We start from the raw sequence: 17,393 nt of genomic DNA on the forward strand, positions 1-17,393 counted from the left end.
GACCTTCAGTTAATCACTCCCTACAGCTGTTTAGATAGCAGTAGTCTCTAAGAGAAACTTTGCCAGTACATTAATTAGCTTATTAATTGTTTTAATCTCCCTTTAACACTGAATGTATAGGGTTATAAAACTTCAAGGTGGCGCCCTTATGTCTGTTAGCTGGGTGTGCCTCAGGCACTGTTCTTTTAATCATCTCCTTCTAGGCCTGGAATTCCGTCATTTTCTTCCTGAAATGTAAGACTTCACAGGGAAATTTGTTGTTCTCTCTTTTCCTTACAACACTTGTTCTTACCATACAGTGACCTAATAAAGCCTAAGGCAGCACATGGAATTAATGTCTTGGTCTTGTGTGCCATACATGAGTCCTCAACTAGGGGGATACTGTGGGATCAAGCTCTAAAATGAGACTAAGACAAAAAACACAAATGTAGGAGAGTCTGTGAGAGCAGTTTTTCAGCCTAATACTGGGCCCAGTTGTACCCTGATATCCTAGCACATGGGGTATGCCTTCTCATGTGGACAAAAGGGGACAGTTCCTGACATTGCTATGTTCCTTCCAACTCCCTGGCCCCCACAGAAGTGTCACATGTGGGAAAGGAACAGGAGGTGGGTGGCCAGGGAGGAATATAAAAGGTAGGAGTGTGGCCAGCAGGGACATATGTCACCCTGTGAAGATACCTCACAAAGAAAATACTAGGATGTATTCACTTTGTATGGACCCCTTTGGGGCAGAAACCTTTCCATTTAATAGGACCCAGAGGTGGCTGCTGGCTGTGGAAGCAATGACAACGTGGATCCATTGGTGCTGTGCTGCAAAGAAGCAGGAAATGTGCTGTGAGGGACACAGAGCTACATTGGAAGAACAAGTCCCCTGTGTGGAGAGGACCTCTCACTGGTTCCCTGACATCTGTACAGGTCTGTGGCACCCCTTCCCTATGGGTCCTAAAGATTCATGGGATTAGGAGGCCTCACGTGCTGTAAACACCACAGCTCGCCATCCCACTATCTCTTACAAGAACATTATATCGAGTATCAGCGGGGTAGCCATGTTAGTCTGGATCTGTAAAAAGCAACAGAGTCCTGGAACACTGTGGAGTTTTCCCAGCTCTATGGTCTCTTTTCTGTAGGTTTCTGCAAAGGGGTGGCAATCTGTCCCAAAGAGACCGCTTTTCCATAAATCGTTTACAGTTTCTACTTCTTCCAGCCCATGTTACGGCAGTGATATTCTCTTTATTAACTTTACTCTGAATAGATTTTTGGAGATACTCCAAATTCACAGATAATTCAATGATGTTCTAAATATTTACTTTATTTTTCTTTTCTCTTGAGGAATTGCTGGATGCAGAAGCGTATGGGTTCAGCTAAGGAAGCAAAATTGACAGGCATGAGTGATTCCCTATGTTTATTGTATGATTGACATTAGATTAAAAAAACAATAAACAACAACAAAATCATAGGCCATATATAAATGGCAAGGGACGATATACACAGCCTTTGCAGGCCTGCTGATGCAAAGCCTGAAACCAGACAAATGTCACCTGGCTTCGGATTCCCAAATCCAAAACTCAGCACCCCTTTATGTAATCCCTTTAAGTAACATCCCATTCTGAACAGGCTATGGGCATGCTTTATGGCGTGAGTCCAAATCATGCCATACTCCATGGTTACACATAACATTCAGTCTGAAAGCAGGCAAAACTAAGTGCTTTGCCACAATGTATAAGCTACCGGGAGGAATTATATTTTTTACTCTATCAAAACACATTCATGTTGCTCCATAACCTCTGATATGGCTGACTTATAGACTCTCTGTGCTATTGTTAGAGTGTTAAGTGCTTACTCTCCATGCCCAGGTTGCTTGGCTAATCACATTCCACTTCTCATATTTCCATGTGTAATTCAACAAAAGAAATGTCAAGCCAAAGACTTGGCTATTAGTATTATTATTAATAAGACTGTTTATAATGTACTCAGAGGCCCAAATCAGAACCAGTATCGCATTCTGCTGTATGTTGCTCAAATACAGTGCCAATCCTGAAAACATTTATGCATCTGAGTCACTTCATATGCTAAAGTGATTTAAACTACAGACTCTAGTTTAACATAAAACTGCATACCAGAAACTATAAAAATTAGTGCTGACATATCACTTATCACTTAGCTACAGAACACTTGCTGCACAAGTCATTTCTTTTGTTTTGCATGTGTTTGTATACTATATGTATTGTTGATATATACGTATAAACTAACCAACACAGACACAGAAAGACAAAGCATATGATCTAAGCATGAAATCTATATTATCCTCATCTGTGGTTTTATTTTGTTGTCTCTACACCTGTGTAAGAGAAAAGTCCAGCAGAGCTTCAAAACACTTGCCAAACATTTTTGCACAAAAGGTGGCACATATTCTACAAAGGCAGTTTGGCCATAAGCCTGACTTCTTTGTACATTAAACACGCCTGCTGAATTAAATCCAAACACACGCACTGTCAGTAGAACTTTTGCAGCACAAGACAGTCTGGCTTGAGCCCTTTATACAATTGAAATATCATAATAAACAAACAACATTTAATGGGCCAAATCCTGTGGCCTTTATCAGGCCAAACGCCAACGAATGCAAAGCCTGACCTCAGTGGGTGTTTGGCTTGCGGCCTATTTAAATGCATATGATTAATCAGGTTTCTTTCTTTCTAATAAAAAAGCTCATGTAGAAGAATTAGAATTTGACCCATAAGAAACACTACATGAAAATCTCCATTAAACAGAAAATTGTTGTTTTCCTAAGGTAACTATAAACCACATTGGCTAAGCTTACTATAATGCTACATTACAAACATGGATAAATGTGTTAACAGCAGAGGTATTTATTCCCTATTAATTTTGAAACGAAACTGAGATTGGTAACAAGTATGGCCAGAAAAGGTAGTCATTTATTTGCAAACTAAAATGTCACCGGTGGCTTGTTTCTATTCCCATGGGAGGCAGGGCAAAACTTCCATTAATTTCAATCGTTGCAAAGTTAGAGAATCTCTCCCATAGAAAGACAGTTAAATGTAATGAAGTGCTGTCTTTATTATCAGTGAACAGCCCAACAATAAGTGTCATTTTTGCTTAACAGAATGAGAAGGGAAAAAAGTGGACATGAAATAATATTTTGTTCCCAAATGACTCCATGTAAATCAAGGGTTACACACCAGAGGAAAGTTTGGCAGGTTACCATTGACGTTTCTTTGCATCCCTTTGCTAGTCTGAAGCCACTTCTATCTTGCTTATTATGCTCAGGCTCTAAAGCCTTTTATTTAAAAACTCCTGTTTCAATTTAATATTGGTGTCCAAACACTTTCCAGCAATCATATTTACCTTTAGATGACAGGAATTAAAGTATAAACAAAAACAAATCACTACAGCCTGGTAAAATGTGATGCAAGGAAACAGTACAATCCACCTAATGTGCTTTGCTTTATTACAATTACTGGACTAATCTGAAGGATGAAATTTTTTTTAGAGCCCTAAAAATAAAGCATGTCACCTCAGACTGTGTGAACGATAAGGCTCTTGTGGGGCTCTGTTCGACAGTCGAGACTCTTGGAGGAGCCTATAAAAAATGATACGTTAAAACAATTGTATTCATAAAAATGAAAACAAAGTAGGGGAAAGGCCCATTTTTTCCACTTGAGCTATACACCAGCCAGGGTTGAAGGTGTCCATTATGATTATCTCAGCAGCAGAAACTATTATGAGATAATAGTATACTAATCAATTATGACTAGCCTTATAAAGATACATTGTTGCATACATGCTGGTGGCAACTGCATTATTAAACTTTGCATAATTCTTTTTGCTTGGGGGGGGGGACCACAGGGAAATAAAATAGCATTACTTTTTTCATTATCTTAGTAAAAGTGAGTGAATAAATGTTGTGCCGCTGCTGATAAATTCTCATCATGATTTTGCAAAGCTGACTTAACATTATTGCTATTTATAAGACTTTATTTTTCAGGGCATTTCCGCAGAACATCACTAGGTGGCGACGGGAACACTTTTATGATCGCCCCACCGTTTTGCAAACCAGTGCAGCCGTGCGAGAGGCTTTTCGTGACAGAGATGCTGGAACAATTTGTACAGAAGGGGTGCTGAGAGCCATTGAACCAAACTGTAAACCCAGGATCTAATGACAACCACTTCAAACCAGGGGGTGCAGCAGCACCCCCAGCACACTTAGTTTCAGCACCCATGTCTCCTGATGTTGTTCAAAAGTCACTGCAGGCTGGGAATTCGGATTTTTATTTTTTTATTTTTTTAAATCAAGTTGCAAAAGCCAACCCATTGGTTGGCGTTGTAAGAAGGCTGTATTGTTCTCTCAGTGTATGGCAATGATCAGTGCTGGGAAGGAAAAGCTACCTCGTTCCAGCCCCCCCAAAACGTATCTACAGATCTTTAATGACCTTTTCCCCAACTTTGTTCTGCTTGGCAGGGTGGCAGGGCAGTAGAATAGCAGCAGATAGATCGAGGCGCTCTGCAAAGGGAGGATACAGCAGGAAGAGGCTTCATGGGGCATGGTCTCAAGAGGGACCCTTCATTTCTCCCCCTTCCCCTCAGCGGCCACTTGCTGAAGACAGTCACATGGCATCCAGTGTGAGGCTAAGCCATCGCCTATCAACCCAGCGACTACAGGCAGGGAGACTATTGAGCAGCCTAAAATAATGGTGGGTCCCATGCACATTAGCTTCTTCCACGGCTGTTAGTTGCTCTGGCGCTGTACTTTAAACTTTCACATCAGACCCTGCACTGGGAGCCGAGTTACGATTGTTTTGTAAATCATGGGCTGGCAAACACCGACAGCGTAAATCTCATCAGAGTTTGGGCAAAGTTTTTCCTCTGACGGGTGTTATTCACTCCGGGAATGAATGCACCAGTTAGAATTAGTGTGAACGGTAAATAATTTTAGGAGCACTAATCATATACGCCAGCAATTGTCTTTACTAGAGCGTCTCACGTAGCCTGGGTTTGATGTTGATATACTCCTGGGATACTAAGGACAGCAGTGAGGAAATCTCCTTAGGGTAAGTTGAACCACAAATTTAATTTTAACCAAAAAAACCCACCATTTAATTGAAAATCGCACGCCAGATACCAGATCTCTGGGTTGACAGGCAAATATGCTTTATATCACCATCGAGTCCTCTTACATTTGTGTCCCTAACTAATTGCAAAAAAAAAAAAAAAAAAAAAAAAAAATCCATGATCAGAACAAAATAAAATGGTGCAATTTTGTGACATTTTGAGTCTCCTTCATTAACTGAGGCCTAAAGCAAGCGACTTCGTTAATTTGCTAAAACAATTCGTTGTAATGAAAATGTTTACAACGTTTCTTTCTAATTCACTGCGGGAGAGCAGAGGCACTTAACACAGTTTTTTTACACGTGTAGCGCTGCACAAAAAGGACTCCAGGCTGAACTTCAAGGAGAAAGTGTGTTTTGATCAGTTTATTATTTTAATTAATATGAATCCGTTGATTGGATATAGAAGAAGTTTATTTTGCTTAACCGAAATTAACCTTAAAGAAAGAAAGACACCGAAATAATGCACCAAGAGGTTTAATTTTTATTTTTTAGGATTTTGTAGACAAAGTCACCCACACACTTTCATCAGTGAGACTTTCACCATGTTCGGCAATCTCGCTTTTCTGTCTCTGAGCATATTATTTTTAACCATCATCAATTTTTCTCCAAAACAATAAGAGGGGAGGGTCAGAGCCTTCCACAGGCATTTGCTACAATGGGGAGTTCAGGGTGTCAGGGGTGCTGGATTTATATAGTGAGATGCAGGGTTTACAGTTGGAGTCAATGGCTATCACCTAATTCCAGCACCTATGCGGGTATTCCCTGTTTTTGGGATTAATCTAAATCAGATTTCCTTTAATAGTTGGGGGGAGGGTAATGGGATCGGTCCCGTTAACTCTTGTTTGGCTCTCCTGGGTGGGACAGGGCGTGTGGCCTCTTGGCTGCACACAGACCATAGGTCACCCACTTGTGTTACAGAAAGTAATTTTCCGGGCCACAGTTTGCTGTGGCTGTGCAATACCCAGGGACAAGGGATCCTCTCCACCCTTAGGGGTCGGATTCCTAGTCCTGGGCCAGAGACTGAGCTAGACTTGCCTTTTCTTGCCCAGTTGATATCTGTAAGCCAAACAACTAGGAAGTCTCTATTAAGGGCTAGCTCCGGCTCCATCCTGATTGCCAGAGCAGGCAGCTGACTAGCTGGCATCACACATACGGGACCCCGCTGTCACAAAATCAAGGGGCGATCAAGCCCTTGGACAGCTGGCGCTCGCCTCTCACCGAGCCTGGCGCGGTGCAGCCCCTCGCCTGCGGCACATGAAGCGAAAGGGCTGAGGTTTGCCCCGAAGTTGCTCGCTTGGGTCACGTTCTCCGGCCCTCTTTGGTCTCTCCTGGTGTTCATTTTGCTGGGCAATAAACCCTTGTCTAGCTACCTCGGGAACAAAACAGCCGCTGTCCTACCGTCCGAGCCGAAATGGCTTGTCCCCCCCCCACTCCTTCCGATTGACTTCAGCTGCGCCGCCAAGGCTGCGGGTTCCGGGCATTGATGGTTGTTACCTGCATCCCTAGGGGGTCTTCACAGGCAGAAGCCTACACTGCAGCCCCCCTGCAACTTCCCCTCTAGCCCAGCTAATCTACGGGCCCGGTTTGCTACGATTGCCAGACATGGTTCTTTGATTAGTAACTTACTTCCGCTTCAGGCTCCAACTGGGGAAAAGTGGCAGAACTTTTATCACGTCTTCCCCCACCCCCTCCCCATCTGCTAGCCCCTTCCTCAATCTCGGGCTGCTACTCCCGTCTTCTCTCCCCGAGTTGCTCTGTTAAGCCCAGGAGTAGAACTAGGAGTACCGAGATGCAATTAAGAACAGAAAAAAACAGGCTGGAACAAAACAAGAATCAGGGAAACCGTCGGAATAAAGAGATCTCAGAATAGGGAAATTCACCTGACAGGAGTTATGTAAAACTGGAAGTGCTGCGGGCCCTGAAATACACAGCTTGAGGAAATCCCTCTGCTGGCAGAAGATGGGCTATTTGTTATATCAACTTTTCCCAACGTCTATGTGTTGAACAGCAGGTGCGGATATGAACGTAAGGTGGATGGTTTACCACAGTAATCAGCTGTAAAACAGCTGACGAGGTTGATATTTACGATGCTACCATTAACAATCGAGGTTAATAGATAATTTAAATGCCTGGGGCTAGCTCCCAGCTCTCCTGGACTTATTGCTTCAGCCTGTCTGCAGGTTCAGGAGGTTTTTCCTTTGCCTGTAGAAAAAAAAAAACCCTAGAAATGTAGGGCCTGGCTGCACAGTAACACGATGGGGAGGGGGGCAGTTCCAGCTGGTGATTGAGAGGGGGCTATCCCTGTCTATGAGCTGGGAGACTGTCCTTCCGCACTCCAAAGCTGTAGCACAGACAGCGATGGAATTAGGACATGGATGGGCCCCAGCTCACTACAAAATGAAGCCATGGTTTAATTAGGGGGGAATAATCCGACTGTAACTGAGTCCTCTGACACCAACATTTTTGTGGAGTAAATGCCAGGGGGTGGGGGGGACCAAAAGCTTAAACTCTGCCCCAATTGACAGGGCCACCCAGGACGCTGCTGAGCGGGGTCCCCGCTTGGTTTTACTCAACAGTCAATGAGAGTTTTACCTGCTCCTGGCCTGCGGGACAAGGCAAGATTTAACATGAGGGGAGAGGAAAAGGTGAATTTCCTAAAAGATGATTCTCAGAAGTTCTCTCCAGCGTTAAACCACCGAAAGACAGTGACAGACTGCAGGGAATGAAAGAGAAGCTGTAAGAGCGAAAATCAATCACAGGTAGAGCTGGGGGGGGGCGGCTTAAGGTCATGGGACATTTGGGGCCCTCCTTTGGCTCCTCTTGAACTCCAGCCGCAAAGTGTCAAGGCTTCAGTTCTTCACGCAGCCTTCCGCTTGCCCACCTAGCGCTGCAAAATCTATTCCCGAGGTGTCGCGCTGCCAGGCCGTGGACTTTGAACTGATGCCGCTTTTTAATGTGTCCTGTCTCGTGGAAGCGCCAAAAACAAAGATATAAAACACTGTAAAAGCAGTTTTATCACGCCGTGGGGTCTGCAGAGATAAGAGTCATATATTTCCTTCTAGAAAACTTCGGGGTATTAGATCGCACGGAAGTCAATAAACAGGACAAATGTACAATTAATGAGTAACAAGTGTCATTGATGACGGATATAAATTATTCTCAAAGCTCAGAGCAATGTTTTAGCGTGAAGACTAGGGGCTGTAAGGAGGATTTCTCATCTCAATATTGGATTCTGTTTTATTTATGGCAGAATTTTAAAAGAACCCAAATGACAGGCGCAGGAAAGAGCGAGAGAAGAGAAAATTAGCAAAAACTATCATTTCATCCCTATAAAACACGCATAAGCTGGTGATCGCTGGAAATAAACGTGTTTCCTTGTTGACAGTTTAAGAAGGAGCAATTGTGATCAGACGCTGGAAGAAACTTTTCACACCCACAGTGGCAGAACAAAAAGGGTGGTATTGGGAAATTTCAAGACATACATGATCTCCCAATTTCACCTCAGAATTCAAACTTACTGCCTACACCTGGAACATTTACAGAGCTTGTTTTGGCTTAAATGCTGACTTTACATGTTCATTTCAATCTAAGGCTGCCAAAGCAGTTGCGTCTTTGTATTTAAGGGTGGGGAGAAGAAGGTTAGAGGCAGTTGAGAAAGGTAAAGTGCGTTAGATGTCATTACACTTCACACGGTCACCGATATTAGTCATGGGACCAGCCTGTCTGTGCACACTAGCAGCTGCGCGTGCAGGATGGGAGCGTTCAGCGGCAGTGGAAGTAGGCTGGAGGTAATAAAGTGAAAAGCCTGAACCTCCCAGCCTGGAACTATGAAGTGACGGTCAGGCTGAGTCAGTCCATTCTTTCTTCACAAAGAACTGGCTGAAAAGGTCCCTGGGTTTGTTGAGCGTGGGGTGGTGCCCTGCTCTCTGCCTGGATGTGGGCTCTTTATGGCACTAGTTGTCCCTGTGTCTCCTAAGGGGAGCTCTTCCCAACACAAGACCAATTGTGACCGGGTTACAGAGAGCAGAAGATGTCAGAGCATCTGTCCCCTCTCTGTTAAGCGCTTTGTTTTCCTTCATTACTGTTTGCTGATGGGTTTGTCCCTGCTTGTTGCAAAATGGGAACAGAGTCTGCAGCTAGCCCGCACTTAGTGGAAGGTAAACTATTTCCTTTCTTTTAACGGGACTCCACTTATGCATGTGTGGGACCTGCCAAGGCTCTGTGAGTAAAATGGTGACTGACTACACAGCACACGGAGCAGTTCAGCGTTTCACACACTTAACAACAATCGCAACCTGAAACGCTGGAGGACTCCAGAGACAACGGAAAACCATTGGCTGTTCTTTTGCTGGGTCTCGGTGATAATCTTGGCATCCCATACAACTATCTCCTCCTACAATGATCCCGATATGTCCCGTCCCTTTTATTGCACCTGCCTCCGAATTAAGCATGCTCCAGGGAACTTTTTCAAGGGGAGAAATACAAAGGAACATGCGGGGATTAATGTGAACGCGGCAATTCTTTCTATAATCTACCCAGGGGTGGGGAAAAAATCCTGTCCCTATTTACTGCTCTATAGTGCACACGGGGACCCTGTCAAAACGCCTCTGGGCTTCGATCATCTGGATAAACGAGGAGATGGGGGTGATCTTTAATCCAAACTACGGTGCAAAGCAAGTGCGAATCCTCAGTGGAGCAAGCAAATTGCTAAGGGAAATGGGAATAGGGCTCTCCCCCTTGCTTCCACTTGAACAGGAAAATGCTTCGCTCTGCCCCAAGCGCCTGGACCAGAAGGCCAACTGGCCAGGGCAAGCGAGTCTCAGCACGATACCAGCCGTGAGCGCACATTCTCAACACCCGCTGCGCTGGGCTGAGCTCCTGGCTGATGTTCTAAAGCGCAGGTTCAGATCGGAGGGAGAGGATGGATGGTCACCAGGGCTTGTTTCCCTTTAAGCGATGTCGATGAGATCCTTGCAAAGTGCGCAGGGACTCGGAATTGGAGCGCACTTAGGTGTCAGTTTCTCCCCCAACAACTAGAAAAGCAAGTGAGATGTTTCCTTTGTTAATCTGTCCTGTGTAATTAAAATAAATCCGGGAGACCTGGCGGTGATCTCTGCTCTCCAGGGAATTATAGTTTTCGGCCTGTATCTATTATTTTAATTAAAGCACGAGTCCCATCACCCGTGGGGCGGCTTTGCTATATTTTGCTGGAACTGAAATGGTCAATGAATGAAAAATCGATACTCACAGAGGGGGAAATATCGGTTCCACTCCAGGCGAATAGCACCACTCGCCTATCATTTCAGGTCCCCCTGCACTGCTAAATACTGGAAATATATTTCTGCAATGGCTCAAGTGACTTTTATCTCCACAAATCATCTAAACCCCGAGGATGCATTCTCCCAGCTAAATTCTGCCCGTATCAAAGTATCCAGCAGTCACTATGGTTGAGTAGCAAACTGAAGCCAGGTTGTTCTCTCACATGTATGATTATTTAAATGCTAGTGGGGGTGGGGGGAAGAGGGCAGGAAGACAAGATAAAAATCACACACCACTACAAGGGAAACAATCTAACGTGCAAATAGAAATATCAGAGAGAGAGAGCGAAACCCACCGCACAGGTAAAGGGGAAAAGAAAACTGTAAAGGATTATCTCCTTTAAGAAGACAAACATTTAACCAGTCACTTTTCGGAAAAGTCAAAAAGAATAATAAACCGCCTTAGCGCACCTGGAACCTCTTTAGCAAACCCAAACAGCGGGAGGAAAAAATGATCAACTCGTTCTCAACGGGAATCAAATCCGGGACCTCGTCAAGCGGATTTAGGAATCTTTACAGCTTAGATATGAATTTGCAGTGCATGATGCTGTATGAATATAAATTTCCTCCGTACAATCCTTTAAGCACCAAACAGCAAAGCCTGAACCTAAAATGTAGTTGTACCCTATTCAAAGAGCTGAAAGAAGATGACATTTACCGTCTCTTTTTAAATACAAATTCTAATTATAGTATTTATAAACGATATGACCCGGGATACAACGCTGATGACACTCTAACTCTAAAGAGGCCTTAACAAACAATTTCATTGTTTTTTTCTGCTCCTTGGAAATATTATGTACAATGGTATGCATAACAGGATGGATAGATAGTGAGAACACAACGTCAGAGTGGCTAAAATAAAGATAATTGGTCTAGTCGAAGTTTTTAATTCCAGAAATGTATTTTAATATAATCAAGGTAGCAATTTCAAGATAAACAACTACTTTTCAACTGTTATATGATCATAAATTTAATTACTGCATTTAATACGTTTAATAAATTAAAGTATACATTTAATAGTATTTATATTTAAATGTATATGTTTACATTTAATATTAATAATCATTTGCTTCATTTGGAAATTCATAGATATCTTTTAAAAAACTTTAGAATGTTTCACTTCCCTGTTAGCTATAGTTCACACTATTTTTCCTTTGCTAATAATGTATCCACAACTTACATGAAAAGTCATTTAAAAATAAACTAAGAAATCACCCCTTTAAAAAAATCCCTCCAAATGTATTTTCCAACAATATGGCACCTACTCATTTTTTCATGTTCGTAACAACTAAGAATGTTTTCGATTAAGAAACAATCTTTGACAAGGTTTATATTTCTGCTAATGCACTGTAAAATATTGCGAGTTCACGTATAAAGCACGTTTATTATTTAAGAGACATTCTTTCAGTTTGAACAGCAGACCACATGCAGCCACCAGTTCTTAAGCAGACGTCCCCACTGATTTCAGCGGAGAATTCTGTTTAAACCCCGATGGCAGGACGTGCTATCAATCTTAATCCTAAACTATAATACTTCAAAATGCTTTCAAAATTCAAAAATAATATATACTGAGCAGTTTAGAGAGTATAGAGAACTAATTATCAGTTAAATAGAGAGTGGTGCATTGAAAACTAATTATCAGGTAAACAGCATTCAAAAGCCCTCACTGAACCGGCATAGTTGCCCGTGAGTTACAATCGGCCCAAACTGTAAATGACAAAAGAACCACGAGAGAGTATTTCACTCCCAAACAGAAAGCCAGCCTTGCTCGGTTAGTCAAAAGTCTGATTCTTCTGCTTTAAAAGCCTTTCTACAGATACCAATGACAAAAGAAGCGCGTTCTAGGTTACGGGGCACTAGTGCTGTAGAGATAATTGAGATCTACATTTTATATCAAAGAGAACGCTGGGCACAATCCGCTGCACATTTGTGAGCAATCCTAGTTAGCAATCGAACAATTAGAATTGACAGTCTATGTGCCAAATGTAAACAGCCTGGAGTATTGTTTAGTCTGAGCATCAAGGGGAAAAGGAAAATCTAATGTTCAGATACCTGGTGTGATGCTTTTTATTAGCTCCTATATTTAGGTTCCACGACTTCACTAAATATTTTGAACAGAGAAAAAAATAACAGAAAAATAAAACTGACGAAGTTGCAATTTGTTGTTGTTGTTAGTTGGTTTTCTCTGAATCAGGGTTAAATTAATGCATTACTAATTTGATCTCAAAATCTGCATTATTTCGGTCTGATAAAATGTGTGCTCATATTTTTTGTTCTGATTCCCTTCTAAAGCTTTAGCCTAACTAAATTCCCATTCAGTTGGATTTATTTAGTCGTGTGAAAGATAAATCAGTGAGTAAATTTACAGCCATTTAAAGTACCTTGACTTTATAATAAAATCTTCATTTAGTGTTGCTCTTCTCCCGAATGACGTTGATGCAAAGTGGAGGACCAGCGTGCCAATCCATTGGCCAATCCGAGCTGCTCCTGAAGAGGGTTCGTCCAATCAAAGAGCGCGTCTTGCAGGTGGCTGTGCGGTTATCTGTGCATCTTGTACAGCTCTGGTCTCAGCTCTGAGTCAATTTCACAGGGAAGGAACTCTGCCTGTAACTACCAAAAAACAAACAAAAAAAAAATCATCAAAACCACCCGCCCTTCCGAATCCTCTGATTTCCTAGTGGATTTTCAATCGAGGCTCGGCTATCAAAGTCGTCCAGGGACACTGCCAGCTGAGGTCTGTCTTGACCGGACTTTGCCTCCTCTCCTTTGCAATATTTTCCTGCCTCATTTTTGTTTTCCTCCTGACTGAAACTTTACAGTGTGCTTTGCTGCAGCTGCAGATCCTGGCAGAGCCGAGGCGATCGCTTGCTACTCAGCACAAAACTTTGTTACTCACTGGTATTTTGATTTTTTTTTAAGACTAACGAGCCCGTGGCTGGCGCTGCTCGTGTGGGTTAAGAATAAAACAGCTGGCTTTTTTATACATCTATATATAGATTTATTGATGATCACAAATGTTAGCTGTGGGGCAGATGGATACTAATCGCCAGAGTGCATTTGTTCTGAGCAGTACACCGCTGGCTGCTCTGCATAACATGGCTGAAATGAAGACGTCTCTATTCCCCTACACCCTGCAGAATCCCTCCAGCTTCAAAGCACCAGCCCTGGGCGGACTGAACACACAGATCCCCTTAGGGACTCCGCACGGAATAAGCGACATCCTGGGGAGACCTGTTGGAACCACCAGCAATCTCCTCACCGGGCTGCCCCGGATTAATGGACTGGCTACCTCAGCAGGGATGTATTTTAACCCCGCAGCTGTGTCCAGGTACCCAAAGCCCTTGGCAGAGCTGCCTGGGCGACCTCCTATTTTCTGGCCGGGAGTTATGCAGGGATCTCCCTGGAGAGATCCGAGAATCGCCTGTCCTGGTAAGTGAGGTGCATCTGATCCTAGAAGGGAGAAGGATGTGATGGGGGGAGGCGTTGAAGGATCCAATACATTTGTGTGTGGGAGAGTTTGTTTTTGAATTTTTTTTTTTTTGTCTATCGTGAAATCAGACTTCTTATTAAGGTCCCTTTGGTAAAGGTAATTTTGAAATCCGCCCCTCACCCGGTAGTGTTTTCTACTGTCTGGCTGCGTCAGGAGATTGTAGAGGTCCCTTTTTGAGTCAGGATCTTTCTCGATTTCTTAGCTACAAAGGCAAAGATGTGGACCTATCATAACTACCTAATCTGGTGCTGGAGGTGGGAAATACCATTGACAACAGCGGGTGGATTAAGATGTAAACCTGCCTGTGATACTGAGCAGTATAGACTTATAAACACAGGGGCATGTTGCACTCAGAATTGCAATACATGAAACAGTATCATAACCTCACACTGTTCATCGTAATAAACTAAAAACTGCAGCCTGACTTCATCACAACATGTCTCATTATCATTTAAATGCCGTTTCAGCAGTTTCGTGGTGTCATTTACAATACGATTCTGCTTAATATTACAGGGCGAAATCCTGCTCCCGGTTACAGGGGTTGAAATCCGGAGTAACGTAATTGAAACCAGGGGGATTTTTTTCGTTTTATATTGGAAAACAGATTCTCGCACTGAAATTAGATGTAGTCTCTAGTAACTGACCAGATATTTTCTTCTGTTTACAGCCCAGACTGGAATGGTTCTGGACAAAGATGGAAAGAAGAAACACTCAAGACCAACTTTCTCAGGGCAGCAGATTTTTGCTTTGGAGAAAACGTTTGAACAAACTAAATATTTGGCAGGACCTGAGAGAGCTCGTCTGGCCTATTCGTTAGGAATGACAGAAAGTCAAGTTAAGGTAAGAAGCTCCGTTTTACACACCAGAATCGTCCCTGAGTAAAGATTATTTTATTAATGGATTCACAGATGTTGAAAGATGAAACTGGCACGTAACTGAAGTATAACTGCTTCTTCAACTCACAATTTACTGAATTAACAGACCCTGAGGGAGTATTAAAATTACGACAGGAAATATAACCTAAAGTTCTGATTTACTTTAATCGCAATAGTAATATTTTATTTTCTGGACAACACGATCATAGCTTTTCACATATGGTTTAATTCCTTACAATGATGCAACATATACAAAAACGCTTCTAGGTTATTTATAATTAAAATAATATTTTATATGTAATAGATTTTACCTTTGTGTTTTAAAGTTCTTTTGCATTGTCTTAAATATACAGTCCTTAGCTTTGCAAATCAGTTACAAACTACTCCAGGGAAATGGTTGCACATTTTTCAGTATTCCAATAAGTTCCGTGTGGGATATTAGACACGTGTACATTTTGTTTAAACATAGTAATAATGGGAAATATTTTGGCAATGTTGGACTATTGTATGCTGGGTTATAGATAATTTGACCGTGTACTATTTTCTTGGCCATTCGCTTTTCAAAAGAATATTATTCTCCAATGCTACCAAAATTCCATTTGAACAACAATTAATTTTGGCTTTATTGTAACAAAAGGGAAGTTAGGAATAGGACACTATATTCCTTCGCCTGACATTGTTAAACCATACAGATTCAATTTGAATGAGCTGTGTTATCCAGAGGCAGGTGCAATTACTTCACACAAACATACAGATTTCTCTATAGCTATCCTGTTGCAGTCTAATCAGTTTTTAATACTTTTATGTACAGTGTTTGGCCTTTATGTTATTGTTTGAGAGTCAAAAGTGATGACCCCCCTTTCTTATAAAGGGGCTGAATTTTTAATAGCACATAAACGATCCTGCTGTCTTGTGAGACGGAACCAGTGATGTTAAAGGCCTACACACGGCGATAGGCACCCAACTTTACTGTTTAAATAGGAACCGCCAAGGGCAAGCAATATTCCAGAGGGAAAGTGAAACCACGTTTTCTGAAGGGCGCTCTATGTGTGCATGGAGGGAGGGTTGCAAATCTGCAGGAGGATGGGGTGCTGGAAGGAGAGTTACAGCTAAGGCTTCCCCCCCCCCTCTTTTACCGCGTCTCCAACAGGTGTGGTTCCAGAACAGAAGGACGAAATGGAGAAAGAGGCACGCAGCAGAAATGGCCTCAGCTAAGAAAAAACACGATTCAGAGACGGAGAAGCTGAAGGAGAGCTCAGATAATGAGGACGATGATGAATATAACAAACCTCTGGATCCCAACTCAGACGATGAAAAAATCACGAGGTTATTGAAAAAGCACAAATCCACAAATTTAGCCCTCATCAGCCCCTGCAGTAACAACTCGGATACTTTGTGATGAAGGACAAGAGCCCCTAGCCAATAAGACTGACTGCTCCCTACGGCGCTTTATAAAAGCTGAAATAACCAGGGTATAAACATTATAAAGAAGAATTGTAACTGGATGTTTAAAAGTGATGTGTTGTACAGCCTAAGATGTATGTGAAATGTATATATTTTTTACAGAATAAGTTATGAAATTATCTTTCTTCTCATTGATGTAAATTGCAGAGGAATCTTTCCAACGTTCCTTTATTTGGTTTGTTTTTGTTTTTACTTTCTCCTCCCTCACCCTCGTCTTTCTTGCCAATTTCCTGCTCCTAACAATCAGATTTTGTTACTGTTTTGTATGGATCACCGACTGCAGCTCAGCCATTTTGTATATAGGAACTTTCAGATTTTTGTGATGTATATTTCTAGTGTAAAAAATGGCTCTTATTTCAACCCCCCGCCTCATTGAGCGTTTTGGCAGTTTTAGTTTCTTCCTCGCTACGGATTTTATGCTCTATCACATAAAAAAATCAACCAAAAAGACAGACAAAACTGGACACTGGAGTTTAAATTGGATTAAAACTATTGCCTCCACGCCGGTTGGAAAGACTTTGTATAAATCAATAAATTATTTAACAAGCTTCTCCTTTGGCGCGTTTCCCCCTGATTTTTTGTTTCATTTTACTTTTTCCATCTCACCCCCATGTAGGTCACAATAAGTAGGGATTTTAACCCCCCTGGGGTAGTTGGGGTCCGGCCTCAGCAAAGGAGAGGGGGGTGTTGCGTGGTGTTAACTGAAGTGAGGCCCAGTGTGTGTGTGGGGGGGCGGGGGGTAATTTGTTGTTCTACAAGCGAAGCTGTTTTAGCGCGTGGCTTGTGGGTTTGTTTTGAAATCTCAGCCGGGCCTAGTAATATTTCGAGGGTTTATTGGGGGCGAGGAGGCGAGGAGAAGAGGTTGGAGTTAGAAGCTCGCCCAACTGTTGCAGGGTAACTTCGCGCTGCGGTGTCTCAGGGGTGGGGACTGGGAACGTTTTCAAGGGGCTCGCGCGTCCCAACTGAGCTCCAAAGCAAGAGATTCAGTCGGCTCCTTTGCCCCTGTCCGGTCCGGAGCGGCTCCTCTCACACTGACCCGAAATCAGAGCGAAGCCCGCCGATGACAGGAGCTCGAGTAGGAAGCCAGAGGTGGAATTGGGGTGTTAACCCTGGCTATATA

The 17,393-nt window shown here is 42.7% G+C and overlaps 1 protein-coding gene across 1 annotated transcript; it reads left to right on the forward strand.

Moving 5' to 3' along the window:
- The first annotated feature begins 12,080 nt into the window (after window positions 1-12,080).
- NKX6-2 (NK6 homeobox 2) lies at window positions 12,081-16,774 on the forward strand. Its single transcript, XM_050959696.1, has 3 exons — window positions 12,081-13,873; window positions 14,602-14,774; window positions 15,960-16,774. Exons 1-3 carry the CDS (start codon window positions 13,459-13,461, stop codon window positions 16,206-16,208), a joined length of 837 nt encoding a protein of 278 aa, XP_050815653.1. The 5' UTR covers window positions 12,081-13,458; the 3' UTR covers window positions 16,209-16,774.
- Window positions 16,775-17,393: the final 619 nt, after the last annotated feature.

The sequence above is a fragment of the Gopherus flavomarginatus genome, chromosome 6 (assembly GCF_025201925.1).
Source record: "Gopherus flavomarginatus isolate rGopFla2 chromosome 6, rGopFla2.mat.asm, whole genome shotgun sequence".
Taxonomy (NCBI): domain Eukaryota; kingdom Metazoa; phylum Chordata; order Testudines; family Testudinidae; genus Gopherus; species Gopherus flavomarginatus.